Below are 14,062 nucleotides of genomic sequence, written 5' to 3'. Positions count from 1 at the left end.
AATCAGAAGCAGAAAAACTAAGTACTCAACGGTTGAATAAATGTCACATGTCATACATAAGGTTTTACAGGTTTAAGTCATGTTAAAGCTAAATCTGGAAACATAGAAGGTTGCATGTATAATAAAGTCAAACATATGACATTCTAATATAACACAAGAAGCAAGAAGTTGTTTAAAAGAATATTAATGTATGCTAACTTAGAATTTTTTCCATATTGATCTTAATAGCTTCTAATGAGCAAACGTGTGTGCTTATATACTGTAAACATCGAAGCAAGTACCATTTTATTCAATTCTGCAGACACATCTGCAATGCAATGAGGTAGTCAGTGTCAAAAGGTTTGGTGAAGGTGTTGGACATTTTGGGGGGAATAGCAGCACGTTGTCAGACCTGCCCATCCAGTGCATCACATGTAAGGTTTGTCTGTCATACCATGCTGTGTGAAATGTTTTATTAGATGAGAAATGGTGGAGTTGTGGACATTCAAGAGACTAACTACAGGCCTAACTGAGGTGCAGCAGTCCAACAGCCTATTCTGATCTTTCTCTTGTGGCATCATTTCATTTGAGTAAAGCTGAGTTTTAAGGTGGCTTTTTTGTCGTTAATCAAAGGAGTGTCTGGTCACGCTATCTAATCGTTTGTGTCCTTTAAAAGCACACATGGCTGGGTTGTTGATAAACTCAGACATTGAGAATTTATCAAACTTTTAGTGCACTGTTGGCTACATTTAAGTATTTTCTAAATATTACAGTTGATATTAGACTGTAACATTTTCTGCATTTATATTTGTATTCTATGTACACACAATGGTGACTTGGAGTTGTGTTAGTATTTTATTGACTGCATGGTGCAGTATCACTCCTGTCCTGCAGGTGTCGCTGCAGCATAACCGTGAGTGTGAACGCTAAGCCGCGGCTAATGACAGCAGCTAACGTTACAATCATTCCGAGTGTTTAGTTTGGAGAGGAAATGGGCATATTTAACCATTTATCCGCTGAATTGTTTTCATAAGTCCATCAGTTTGCCGTATCAGGAAGAGTTATCCAGGAACAACCTTGTCGGGCTTTAACCGTGACACCGAGCTAGTAAGCTAACTAGCTTCGCTCCAGTAGATGTTGAAGCTATGAACTCTCTGGTTGGATACGGAGTGTCCTCTGATTCTGACAGCGATGGAGATGTGGAGGATGGAAGCACCTCTGCAGCAGGGTGAGCAGACATTACCAATAAATACACGTTTGTAAATGGTAGCAATTAATACTAAGATAGCTTATTTTCGATCTTTACTTATCTTTCCTCTGTTATTCTCTTCACTTTGTCCGTAAAGCTCCACTGTGCAGGTGGCAGATGAGGCAACAGCTGTCAGAAAGACCCGCAACTTTTTGCTGGAGTCTGATTCAGCTTCCAGCGAGTCAGTCAGTGAATCTGAACCAGAGGACGAGGATCCAGAGCCCTCATCGTCACCACCAGCAGCAGCAGCACATCCCCAAGCACCAGCATCATCTCCAGCCTGCCAGCCCTCCCTGCCTTCTCCTTCCCAAAGTTATTCCACCTCTAACAAACTGCCTTCTCCCCCTCTAAACGCCTGCTCTGACAGCAGTGTGTTTGCCAATCCTTTCAAGGCTCAGGCAGACCAGAAACTCAGCGCTTTGCAGAAGCACGTCCCGCTCACAATGCAGGCCAAACCCTCCCAGATAGGAGGGAAACGGATGTGTGTGTCATACAGAAAAGACGGAAGGTGCAGGTTTGGGATCAAGTGCAAGTTTGCTCATGACAGCGACCTTCAGACTCCAGCGGTTCCCAGTGACTATCATCCACCTGAGAGTGAGGAAACACCAGCTGAAGCTGTGGGCAGCTCCTGTGGTGGAGGATCCCAGAACAACCAGAAGGAGATGAAGGAGGAAGAGTCAGAAGGGCAGCAAGTGAAGAAGCGAAGGGTTGGACTAAGTAACACCTTGATTCCCCCTAAAAGAGCCATGAAGCAGTATGCTATGCAGAGGGACAGAGAACGCATCAATATGTCATGATAAATGTTTTTATGCATAGTTACACTGCTGCTCTGGGAGGAAATGTGTTGTCTGAGCATACCTGTGTAGAAATTGTGGAATTTAGATTATAGACTCAACCAATGGCTCGCCTACAGTTACACGTTCAGCTCCCATCTGTGGACATGGAAGAAGCAGGGATTAAACTCTGACCATAGCACCAATGGATGACCCCTCTACACTAAACTACAGCTGCACCTGTTGAAAATACATGTGATGTTTAAGGAATTTCCCCCCAAAACTCTCAAAGAATCAATACACTTCAGTTAAATGTTAAGATATTTATTTACATCTTATAAATCAACATTTTTTTGTGGTTGCTCTAGCACACATCCTATGTGAGAGATCAGAGAGGTGCTGACACATTAGAAGGTTTCTACTTAACTTTGCTTATCAAATTACATTACACTTGAAAGGTTATTGACAAGTCGGTGACTGTGCTTGCTGTTACTTGTGGTTTCACACGTGATTTGCATTCTCCAAGGTCATCTTTTGGCGGCTTAAAAAGACCCAGGACTCATGTGAGCGTGACACTATACAGATTATTATTCGGTTAAAGTCTACTAACAGCAAAGTTTAACAAACAGCTGCACAAATGCCATTGACATTGTGTCTAATGACACTGCCAAAATCTGAAATATGCATGTTTTGTGACTGTTTACAGGCCTGTGAAACTGCTTTTGCGGTCTGTTCTTTGTCAGATTTGAAATGTCTCCCTGTTCTTTGTAAATTTAGATCATTTTGTTTATTCTTCTAACCTTGTCAAATAAAGATTTCACAGTACAACTGGACCATAAAGGAATGGCTGTCCAGTGATTTACTCATCCCACACATAATGAGGATGTTTATAGCTTTCTAGCCTGTGTATAAATAAAACTGATTTGTTACAGAAAGAGTTTTGTTGACGCCACACCTTAGGCATTTGCTGTGCTGCATAATTAAGAGGTATGCTATATTATTGCATAATAGCAACTGCTCTGCAACACAACCTCATCAATATACACACTCAGACAGCTAGTTACAGGACTGTTATGTACAAAGGCAACAACATACACATACAAACACATATCTTTCCCTGATACAGATATTCTAAAAAGCTACCAAATATGACAATGAGTGAACAGTACATAATATATTGGTGATCCTACATTTACCTCAAACATGGCATTACAGTATATCAGGTCACTGATGACGTTAACTGCCACTATCTTCTGTTTTTTGTGCACCCTCATTGTTTTACATGAGGACCTGCTGCACATGTCTCTCAGTGCCATCTGTTAGAACTTCCCCCTGTCCTGTCTGCTCCCACACCACACTGTCCTCCCCTACAACTTCTGTCTGCTGGAGGGAGCTGCCAGACGTAGAGGAAGACGAGAGCACCGGATTGTCCAGCATAAAGCTGTCCCCGTTGGTGGAGGCTGGATCCTGGGTGTGGGGTTGGGAAGTGGAGAGGAGAGGGGGACTCGGGGCGGCTGACTGCAGGCTCTGAAGCTGCTGAGAGGTGGCCAGAATGGGGATCTGCTGAATGTGTGTTTGAGACTGGCTGACAGGCTGGAAGGTCATCTGTAGGATTTGCGTCTGCCCCTGATTCTGCTGCTGAGAAGAGTATGACTGAAGAGGCTGGAGCTGGGGCTGATGCTGGGCCACCACTGAGCTGGAATGGAGGGTAAGTTGTTGGATTTGGGGCTGCTGCGGCTGCTGAGCAGTCTGCACAAACTGGACGGGCATCTGGAGCTGCAGGTGGGTCTGCTGCTGGTTGTCAGCTGGCGACGGAGGGTCGATAGGGGACAGGGCAATTGTCACTGGCACCTGCATGGTATGGAGGCTCTGGTCTTGTCCCAGTAAAACCACCTGGTGACTCACTTGTTGGGCCACATGACCCATCTGGGACACCTGAGCCACATGCTGCCCAACCTGCCCATCCTGGCTCAGCTGGTCCACTTGACCGTCCTGCCCAACTTGGCCACCTTCCATGTTGCTCACCTCTGGTTGTATTGAGTTTCCCGGCAGCTCGAGCAGGGAGGCAGGGGTTGTGATGAGGGCGCCGGCGTTGGCTGCCAGCGCCTCAGCGATTAGCACCTCCGGGTGACTCTTGGCCTTATGAGCGACCACACAGTCCTTCTTCTCAAACTTCTTGCCACAAATGGAGCAGGAGAACTGATAGGTGGCATCAGCGTCGTGCTTCTTCATGTGCCAGTTGAGAGATGCCTTCTGGCGACACGTGAAGCCACAGATCTCACACCTATTAATGACAAGGAGGGAAAAAAGAAACATTAATCAGTGCCTGCAAATGAACAGGAAAAACTACAAAAACACGAACACAGAAGTACTAACTGCAGGGGCTTCTCTCCGGTGTGTATCATGCGGTGCACGGCCAGGTTGTGGGAGCTCTTGAAGGCACGAGCACAGAACTCACAGATGTAGTCCCTCTGGTCTGGAAAGAAAAACACTCAATTACAATGACTAATTACTACAAGCAATGGTCACACATCAAACCTAAAGCATATTTCTCTGTGTGTGCTGTAAGTCTACCTGTGTGGTGCTTTGCGTGACGCAGCAGCTGCTTCTGTAGGCGGAAAAGTCTTCCACAAGAAGGATGAGGACAAACGTACTTCTTCTTGAGTAAGTGCTGGTACTTTATGTGGTGCTGGTTTGAAAAACAAAGAAAAGAAATTTCAGTCACAGTGGATGAAACAGCTAGAAGAAAGACAACTGTCGGTTAACAATAAGTTGAAGTTGGTGAGGTTTTGTTCTACAGATAAGAACTGCGTGAAGAAAGAAACTTTACAAGCTCCCCATCGAGACAACAACCTTTCAGTCTGTTAAAATGACAAATGTATTATGGGAGTGTCTGCAAGTTGTAACATTGGTTTGATGTTTAATCTGAAAACAATTTACACTTCTGAACTCTGGGAAAGTGTGACGGCATTGAATTGATTACATAATTAATAGAATAGTAGAAGTCTGTATCACAAATCAATCATTTCCAGGTTTCACTCTTTTACACAGTAATGAAGTGATTGTTTACCCGGTGGAACCAGTTCTTTTCATTCCATTCAATTAAAACATTTGCATTATTTTATAGTCCAGTCATTCTTTTTACTGCTAACTGCTGGCAACATGTTCACAACGACTTCAGGGCATGTTAGCTCCCATTCAACTGTTTCTGGTCTTTGTGACTCCACATTCTCGCTCCCAGCACAGGTCTCTGCTCTATGTCCCCATAACGTCAGAAACTTTGTGTATTTTAACCCAACAGACGTCTGTTTCACAAACAGCCCTACTTTTCCCACCCATGATTATATCCATTGTCATCTTACTTAGCTTAAAGTACTGATATTTACGCTCTCTGTTCACAAGAGAGTGTTTTCCGTTCAATATGCTTGTACTGAATTTGGTAAAAAGGCTTTTGTTTACTCTGCACCTATTGCAGAAAAATTTGGAAATTAACCAAGTTATGCGCTTTAAAATCCAAACTGCGAGTTTTTCAGGCCGACTCCACAACATGCACTTGTTTTTCAGTGTAATTTTGTAACTGTGTTTTATATTTGCTGCTGCCTGTCTTGGCCAGGACTCCTTTGCAAAAGAGGTCGTTAATCTCGATGGGATTTCTCCTACACAAATAAAGGTGAATAAATAAATAAATCTTATAATCAGAAACACTCCTACACAGAGAAAAACAGCAATCATCCAAGAAAATCTATTATTGTGACGTATTTTCTTCCCTTTAATAAGACATTGTTGTGCTTAGAACTAACTTAATATGTTGCCAACATCAGCATCATGAACTAAAACACCAATAATATTATAACTGATTTTTTTAATGCAGTTGTTCTTGGTGACTTACTAGATTATTACTATAAGAATATTTAAGTGAAGACTATACTTTTAGAGAACAGCTTACAGTGACAGGTGCACATAACATTTAGTAGTCTTGGTTTGTAGCTGAGACAAACCTGTAAATAGCGAGGATGAGCCAGTACGGTGCCACAACCTTCCATTTCACAGCGCACATACTGCACCGGGGGCTTCTTCCTGTGTTGGGATGCGCATGATAACAATGAAGCCAAATATTCAATGGATTTAGACACGTTCAGTGAGATCCCACATGAACAAACCGTCAATCACTATCACATACTTTATTTTGAGGTATAACGCTGGAATTCTGAGCTGTAAGATTATATTGTTAATTTCTGGTTAGAATGCGCCGACACAGATGTCAACTTCACCTTCTCTTTGGCAGCCGTGGGGTTTTGTCATCTTTTTTCCGCCGGCCTCTCCTAACACAAAAGCAAAAAAGTTACACAACTGTGGAGTGCAGGGAGCCAAAGCCATGATCTATTCTGAAGTGAAAACAAAGCCACGTTTAAAAGAAGTTTGTTTTGTAACCACACACTCAGTTTAGACTGAAGCTACAGTAACAGACGCAGGAAGAACAATTGGGTCCTACTTCAAACAGACAGACTATGAATGACTCTGATTCCTATTGAAAACATTTCCTACTTCAAACACGCCGTCTGGAAATGTACTTACTTCCTGGGTCCATCTGGATCCTCCACTATTTCTTCTTCCAGCTTTACTTCCTCTTGCACGCTCTCCAAGTTGTCTGAACCTTCTACTTTTATCTCAGCGACCTCTTTCTCTTTCTTAGGGCCTTTCTCTTTTTCTTTTTTCTCCTTCTGTCTAGGAGGAGCTCTGCGCTTTGGTTTAGGGACATCTCTAATAAAACACAGAAATAATCAATTACTAAACAAAGAATAATATCTTCTCAAGTCTAAACAAAGAAAAGCTGAGCTAATGCAAACACAAGTGCAGCACAATCCCTTTCCACAATGACAAAAAAAAAACAACCTCTCAGCCTTCGGATCGTAGCTCTGGTCATTTAAGTCGTCTCTAAAGGGAACATCTTCATCACTGCTGAGACCTTCTTCCTCCTCTACACTGCTGAAAGCAGAGAATCACATAAAGCTGCATTTTTACACATTCTGCACAAGGTCAAGTGATGTGCTTCAGATAAGTGTACCTCTGGCTCTGTGGCTGGTAGCTGAGGTCACTTGGGTCATAGTGAAACGGAGGGTCTTCCTCACACAAGACTTGTTCCACAGCATCCTCACTTTTCTCCTCTTTCTTTTCACTGCGACAGCGTAAAGCGCAAAACCCAGTAGTCATCAAAACACAGCACCGAGCGCTCACTTAGTCACACAGTTGTGCAATAAATAAGAACCATAAAGGATGAATTAAACACTTATAATATCATCTATGATACCCAGCCTCTTTATTGTTGAAGCTAATCCATGTGTGATTCTTTCTAATGTTTGAAAAGAAGGAAATAACTCAAGTTAGACCAAGTAAACAAATGTCTAATTGATTTCTAAGTTGCTGCTTGTGAATCTGGCTATAAACTATGAGGGTGCAGTAGGTAGACGGTGTACAGTATCCCATATAGCCACACATTTAAAGCGTCAGTCCACCAAAATCACAAACTGAAATGATCCGCATGGCTAGATAACAAGTATAGTGTCATTTTGTCAAAGGAAACACCAAGTACACCATTTAACAATTTCAATAATCACATCATGCTTACTAAATGGGCATGAGGTATACTTACATTTCATACTTTTCTTTGTTGTTTACCTCTCCTTCCACTCCTGTGTGGCAAAAAGAAAGACATCACGAGTTTGAGAAGTGTGACAAAAGCTTCCTAGCCACTGGCGCCTTCACACGAGCTTGCATTAAGCATTAATACAACAAACAATCATTTTACTGCAGTGTATTGCATTCTTTGAAGGTGAATATTCAAATGTAGCAATGACAGAGCAGGACGGAACTGCACCGAGTTTTCTTATCCACAACTAATCTACAGTTAGAGACACATGGAACCAGATGCCAGCAACAGTTTTCATACAGAATAAAAATCCTTGACAACATTGTTTGTGTGCTTCTGCGTCTGATTTTTGAGCTATGTTCCCACATGCTGAACCATCACAGCTCCGTTTCAACAGGTTGCTCACCAGCTGGATTCTCCATTCCAGGTTCGGTCTTACACACAGTCTTGGCAGAGCCGCGGATGGCCCTGCCAGATGGGGGCTTGGCAGGAGTTTGGGCTGGAGGGCGTCTGGAGGGAAGAGCTGGAGAGAGGGAGGGGAAGCATGCAATCAAACATACTATATGCCACGAAGTGTGATGCTGGGATGACACAAGGAAACACACCAGATCTGTTTGAACTGCACACAGCATCGCAGACATTTAGAAATGAGATATGGCTTGAATGTAAATTCAGTAAGAAGAGGGTTTCATGCATCACTTCACTGCTTACCTTGTGCATCTGTGGCAGGTTTCTTGGGCTCCTCTGAACTGTAGAAATGAGAAAACAAACACTGAGATCTTAGATTTCCTCCACCTGCAGAGACACATACTAATCACTGATCATCTCTCTAATAGAAAGATGCATGTAGAAGTTGCAGCACTGGATGAAATTATGATCATTATTAAAATCCAGGTAAGTTTTACTCCACCCTTCCCGTGCAGACAGCAGAAAGGGGACGAGCCTCGCTGAAGGCGTGCTTTTGACAGGAGCTGACCCACCGACACACAGTGAAAGTCTAAGACGAGCTCATTATAAACAAATCAAGAGGTTTAACAGCAATTACTTGTTCATTAAAAACTTACTCCGTGCCCTGATCTCCTGTGAGTCCCCCTCCAGCTTCAGCAGAACCCGCAGATTCTGAATTTTTCTTCCGCCTGGAGTTGGAAACTTTCCTCCGTTTGGTCGCACCGGTGTCCGGGCTCGGTTCGTCTTCGTCGTCGTCGCTCTTGGTGTCCTTCAGCCAGGCCGGTACTGCCCTCGTTGACCTGTCTCTTAAAACCCGTCCAGAGGTCTGCGGGCTCGACGCAGCTCCGTTAACGTCCGTCGCTGAAGCAGAGCCGCCGGACCTAGGGCGGCCCGCTCCCCGCTCTCTAAGCGCCCTCCGCGGGGTACTGGCCGCACTGGTGGCCGGGGTCTGCGGTGCGGCCTTGTCCTCCGTCGGCTCTTCTCCTGTATTTACATCCCCGGCTCGGTCGCCGGTTGGTTCCATTACCGTGAGGACACTAAAGCCTACCTCAGATGCCGCTTAAAGTCAAGCAGGTTTACTTGCAAATTGGTAAAAAACTGTCCACATCTGCTTTAAAGACGTTTTGACTGCTGGCGGCCTTTATCCGACAGTCGTGCATTTTCTGTTGGCTTCGTCGCAAATTAAATGCATATATTTATTGACTGGAAATTGAAAACTTTTCTTAATTATCTATTCAGCAATAAACCGATATAATTTTAAAGAAGCAGACACTATTTTCTCGTTCTTAAAGCTATAGTAAACCTACTTATTCGCCCGGGCCTGGAGCGCAACCATTTTGTGCGCTTTGTTGCGTCTCCTTTAAGCCAAATATAAACGGAGGCTACATTCAGGAGCGGCGGCGCGTTTCAGCGGCTGTGACAAACATCCGGATCTCCCTCCGTGCTCTTTGCATGTGGAGTCTGTGGAGGCCGCAGCACTGAGCTGTTTGGAGATCTACGGAGGCAGCAGCGACGGCGCGCACACGCACGGCTGCCGGGGCATCGTGGGAAGTGTAGTTCAAATCAAACCAACACATTACAATCTTGTTTTTCGGTCTTTTTAAGTGAAATTTTATTGGTTTTACACACAAAACAGGAGGAAGAAATAGAACTAGAGAGATTTAATTTTTTTCTAGCGTTCTAAATTTTTAAAAATATTACAAATTTAATCCAATTGTAGAAAATTGTATTAACATGTTACTGTTTTTTAAAAATCCACGTGACATTATTAATTACAGTTCATTTTCAATACTATATTTCTTCCATATAGTATTTTTGCAATCTATCTAATCTTTCCATTTTAAATGCTTTCATCTGACACTGGATGTGGTTTGTGTCTGCACAATAATCTGCCCTGATGACTGTGGAGCTAACATGGCTGCCAGAGAAAACCTGCACTGACTGCTCTGAACAGTAGCTATGCTGCAGGCTACCATGATGAAGTGCGTTTACCAGCAGATGGCAACATTAGAACACACATGCTTCCAGTCAAACTTCCACCTGCCATCAGTTAGAACAGGGGTGTCAGTCATTTTAGCTCAGGGGACACATTCAACCCAATTTGATCTCAAGTGACCGGTAAAATCAGGGCATAATAACCTATAAATAACAACAACTCCATTTTTTTCCTTTGTTTTAGTGCAAAAAACAAAATTCTGAAAATGTTCACATTTAAGGAATAATCTTTTTACAAAACATTTTGAACAACCTGAAATTTCTTAAGAAAAATAAGTTCAATATCAAAAACATTATGTCTCAGTTTATCATTTACACATTACAACTTACAGATTACAGTGTTTCTACAAAGGAACAAAACATTTAGTCACAGGTATCTGGAATTGAATTATTTAATATTTTTACTTTATGATCAAAACGACAAAGACAGACGAAAAAAGACAAAAAAAACCAACCAAAAACAAGAGAATATCATAAAAAAATGAGAAATAAAATAACAAAAATGACAAAAAATGAGACAAATGACAAAACAAAACAAAAGAGACAAAAAATTAGGCAGAAAAGTTACCAAGTGGCAAAATAATGAAAACATGACAAAAACGAGACAAAAAATTACACAAATGACACAAATGAGACCAAAAATAAAAAAAGTGAGAAACAAAATGACAAAAAATAGACAAACAACACAAATGAGACAAAAACACACATAACAGCATACACAATACACAAAACAATGAATAAAGCAGAACACAAAATGACAAAATAAGACAAAAAACACAAGCGAGACAAAAAGGAAACACAAAGCGACAAAAACATGAGACAAACGTCACATAAGACAAAAAAAAACAGCAAAAGCACGACAAAATGTTACAAATATGAGACACAAAATGACAACACAGCAATGAGCAATCTAGTGTTTTTCTTTATGATCAAAACAACTCATTCAAGGTCTAGAAATTATTTTGAATTTACAGTTTTACAAATGTACAATTGCAGTTGATGCCTTCTCTGTAATTTTTACACTTTTCAAAGTCGTCCCTGGATTGGACCCTCTAGTGGGCCGGTTTTGACCCACGGGCCACATGTTTGACACACCTGATTTAGAAAGTGTGTTTATCCAGGTGGCATGTTGGAGATAACATTTAAATAATCTAATTTCTGTCTTTTCACTGGCAGTCTGGAAAGTTTATTAATTACAGTTAGTGATCAATGAAACACAGCTGTGTTAGATCAGGAACCACAGAGCAGGACTGGTGCAACGGTTGATAATAGTTAATCATAGCACGACCTGTACTGATAATATTTTACTGTTAAATCCAAATGAAGTGCTGTAATGTAAAAGTCTTGTCATAATTTATTGAAATAGTACAGAATACATTGATAATACCATACTGTCAGACATTAAGAATCTTTTTTCTTCCCTCCAAGTTTCTTATCATTTGCAAGTAAATTATAAGACATTTAGGAATGGTAAATACTGGTATATCACAGTATGTAAAGTGCTCATGTGTTCACAGCATGATCTCACTTTGAGGTGGATTCGCTTGTTGTGTTACAGACACTGAAGAAGATCGTCCCTGATCTATTTTTAAGGATCATTCCAGAATTGGAGGACATTTGGCTTCAAAATCTTTGAAAATTAACCTTCTCTTTTACAGTTTTCTGCTATTGTCACAAACAGGCTCAGTGAATGTACAAAGGAAGGGAGACCAGTCAGGTTTTCAAATACAAACACAATATTTTAATATATCATAGGTAATTAAAGACAAAAGGAATGAGATGCTGGCACTGCATGCGTGAGTGAAGACGTGTGTTGGTGCTGAGAGCAAAAGGAATCACCAGTTGAACCAAAACCAAACCAAGCTGTGGAGCCTAGAAGAGAGAGAGAGAATAAGTGAGAACAGGTGAGCTTTTGTAGCCTCTACCAGGTGCCACATATTAGTCTACGACCCTCCCTTTCTGCTAGCTAATGCGGAGCTGATCACCTGCATGAGCAGAAAGGGAGGGTCGTAGCAATATTCATTAATAATAGGCAATAAACTTTCCAAGGCTTGATTGGCTCAGCTTACATATCAATGGCACCATTTTTATTCCATGTTTATGTGTTGTTTTCTAAACCCTACTCTAATCACAGTAACAGGGTTGCTAATCCATGCTAATGTTAGCTTTTTCCTCAGCAGTAGAAGCTACCGGTAGACATTTAGCTAGCTGTTACTGCTGACCAAGAGGACAAACTTACTGATGGAAAACAGAAAAGAAAAACGTAAAGAGAATTTGTCCTTATCCTGATAATATGAGGTAGAGGGAGACATTCAGTTAAGGCTGAAAATGTTCTGAAAATATGAAAAATAGAAGAGAGGACATAACTTTGCTTCTACTTTTCATTTAGAAAACTGTTTGATGATGATAATTCAGTCTTTCGTGTGATTCGCTGTTTTCTTCTTCTGTCAGTTTAAAAAGGTTATGCTAACGAGGGTTGTTGTGAAACACGTAATAATTTATATTTAAAATGCTATGTTGATTAAAAAATGTTCCTACAATTACAATAAAAATCTATGAAAAAAATGAAACCAAAAGATTTAAATTTCATTTTAATTGTTTTATTTAATATTCAATTTGGTCATCAGGGTGGTGGGACAAGAGAAAAATGGCATATTAGAGGGAACTTCAGACTTCTTTGTATTTTAAAAATATTTTCAAACATTCTTTTTCTCCTATTTTTTTTTTTTAGATTTGGTTCAGGACAAATATGTTTGCACAATACCTTCAATGTTTTAGTACTTTGTACATGTCTTCTAATTCTGGAATGACCCTTAATCATTTTACACTTTAACTCGTAAAACAGGTAATGCAGTGGCGCTGTGGACATGAAATCCACCTGCTGTGACCTCTCCTGCTCATATTGTACCACATCCGTGTTATTGAAATGCTCCCTGAACTCTCGCTGGGGTACGACATGTTTCTGGAGTAAAGTTGACCGCCACAGAAGAAGTTTATGAAACTCTGTCTAAACACTGTGCTCCCTCTCCTCTGTCCACCACGACACGTTGCTTAATAATGGCTGATTTATGAGGTCAGGGCCGGGTTCCATTCACAGACGTTGAGTCCTCCGTAGCTGAAGCCTTCAAGAAACGTCCGACCCTTTCAGCACGTTCCTCCGTTATGCGGTTTAATTTAAAAACTAAGGATGGCTAACATGGTTTAGACCAGGGGTTGTCAAACAAGCGGGCCCATGGGCCAAAAGCGGCCTCCAGAAAGTCCAGTCTGGCCCATGGGATGACTTAAAAGTGCAAAAATTACAGAGAAGATATTAACTGCAAATTGTAAATTAGTAAAACCGTAAAATTTACAATAGGTTCTATTCTTGACAAGTTGTTTTGATCATAAGTAAAATACTAGATTTCTCATTGTTCTTTTGTTCGCTTTTGCCTCATTTTTTTAAATTTTTTGTCTTGTTTTTGTCAGACTTTTGTCGTTTGTCTCATGTTTTTGCCCTTTTGTTTCTCATTTTTGTCATTTTGTGTTTCCATTTGTCTTGCTTGTGTTTTTTGTCTTGTTTTTGTCATTTTGTGTTTCACTTTGTTCATTGTTTTTTTTGTCTCGTGTTTGTTCTTTTGTGTCTTTTTATCTGGCTTGTGTCATTTGTCCATTTTTTTTGTCGCTTTGTGTCTCATTTTTGTAATATTTTGTTTTGTTGTTTTTTGTCTTTATTTTTATCTGACTTTTGTCGTTTTGATCATTAAGTAAAATACTGCATCGTTCAGTTCCAGATACTGGAATAAATGTTTTGTGCTTTTGTAGGAAACCGTGATCTGTAAGTTGTAATGTATGAATGATAACTGACAAATAATGTGTTGAAATGCAATTTGTCTTTCTTAAGAAGTTTCAGGTTGTTCATAATGTTTTTGTAAAAGATAATTCCTTAATGTGAACATTTCAGAGCGTTACCTTTTTTTGCACTAAAACGAAACA

At 40.9% G+C, this 14,062-nt stretch overlaps 2 protein-coding genes across 3 annotated transcripts; one reads left to right on the top strand and one right to left on the bottom strand.

Annotated features, from left to right (window-relative positions):
* Positions 1-764: 764 nt before the first annotated feature.
* On the top strand, positions 765-2,834 carry si:ch211-113e8.11 (uncharacterized). Its single transcript, XM_022206822.2, has 2 exons — positions 765-1,207; positions 1,326-2,834. The coding sequence occupies exons 1-2, from the start codon at positions 1,125-1,127 to the stop codon at positions 2,023-2,025; spliced, it is 783 nt and encodes a 260-aa protein (XP_022062514.2). The 5' UTR covers positions 765-1,124; the 3' UTR covers positions 2,026-2,834.
* On the bottom strand, positions 2,310-9,484 carry zfp91 (ZFP91 zinc finger protein, atypical E3 ubiquitin ligase). Of its 2 annotated transcripts, none has more exons than XM_022206821.2 (12): positions 8,713-9,484; positions 8,360-8,397; positions 8,055-8,171; positions 7,652-7,691; positions 7,067-7,177; positions 6,895-6,984; positions 6,577-6,762; positions 6,273-6,323; positions 6,000-6,078; positions 4,576-4,690; positions 4,378-4,477; positions 2,310-4,285 (listed from the first exon to the last, which is right to left on the bottom strand). In XM_022206821.2, exons 1-12 carry the CDS (start codon positions 9,117-9,119, stop codon positions 3,280-3,282), a joined length of 2,340 nt encoding a protein of 779 aa, XP_022062513.1. In that variant the 5' UTR covers positions 9,120-9,484; the 3' UTR covers positions 2,310-3,279. The 2 variants fall into 2 exon arrangements, with proteins under 2 accessions (XP_022062513.1, XP_022062512.1); XM_022206820.2 differs by having other exon boundaries at positions 6,895-6,987; positions 8,713-9,482.
* Positions 9,485-14,062: the final 4,578 nt, after the last annotated feature.

The sequence above is a fragment of the Acanthochromis polyacanthus genome, chromosome 3, assembly GCF_021347895.1.
Source record: "Acanthochromis polyacanthus isolate Apoly-LR-REF ecotype Palm Island chromosome 3, KAUST_Apoly_ChrSc, whole genome shotgun sequence".
Classification (NCBI taxonomy): Eukaryota; Metazoa; Chordata; class Actinopteri; family Pomacentridae; genus Acanthochromis; species Acanthochromis polyacanthus.
Note: the sequence above shows the minus strand (reverse complement) of the source record. Positions and strands in the feature narration are given on the sequence as shown.

Bases quoted from the DNA above. Each gene is read 5' to 3' on its own strand.
- si:ch211-113e8.11 (XM_022206822.2), top strand. From the start codon at position 1,125: ATGAACTCTCTGGTTGGATACGGAGTGTCCTCTGATTCTGACAGCGAT. The intron at 1,208-1,325 runs GTGAGCAGACAT...TTGTCCGTAAAG, and splicing joins GGAAGCACCTCTGCAGCAGG to CTCCACTGTGCAGGTGGCAG.
- zfp91 (XM_022206820.2), bottom strand. From the start codon at position 9,119: ATGGAACCAACCGGCGACCGAGCCGGGGATGTAAATACAGGAGAAGAG. The intron at 6,988-7,066 runs GTACACTTATCT...CTCTGCTTTCAG, and splicing joins TACCAGCCACAGAGCCAGAG to CAGTGTAGAGGAGGAAGAAG. The intron at 4,691-5,999 runs GTTTGTCTCAGC...TTTTCAAACCAG, and splicing joins CTCATCCTCGCTATTTACAG to CACCACATAAAGTACCAGCA.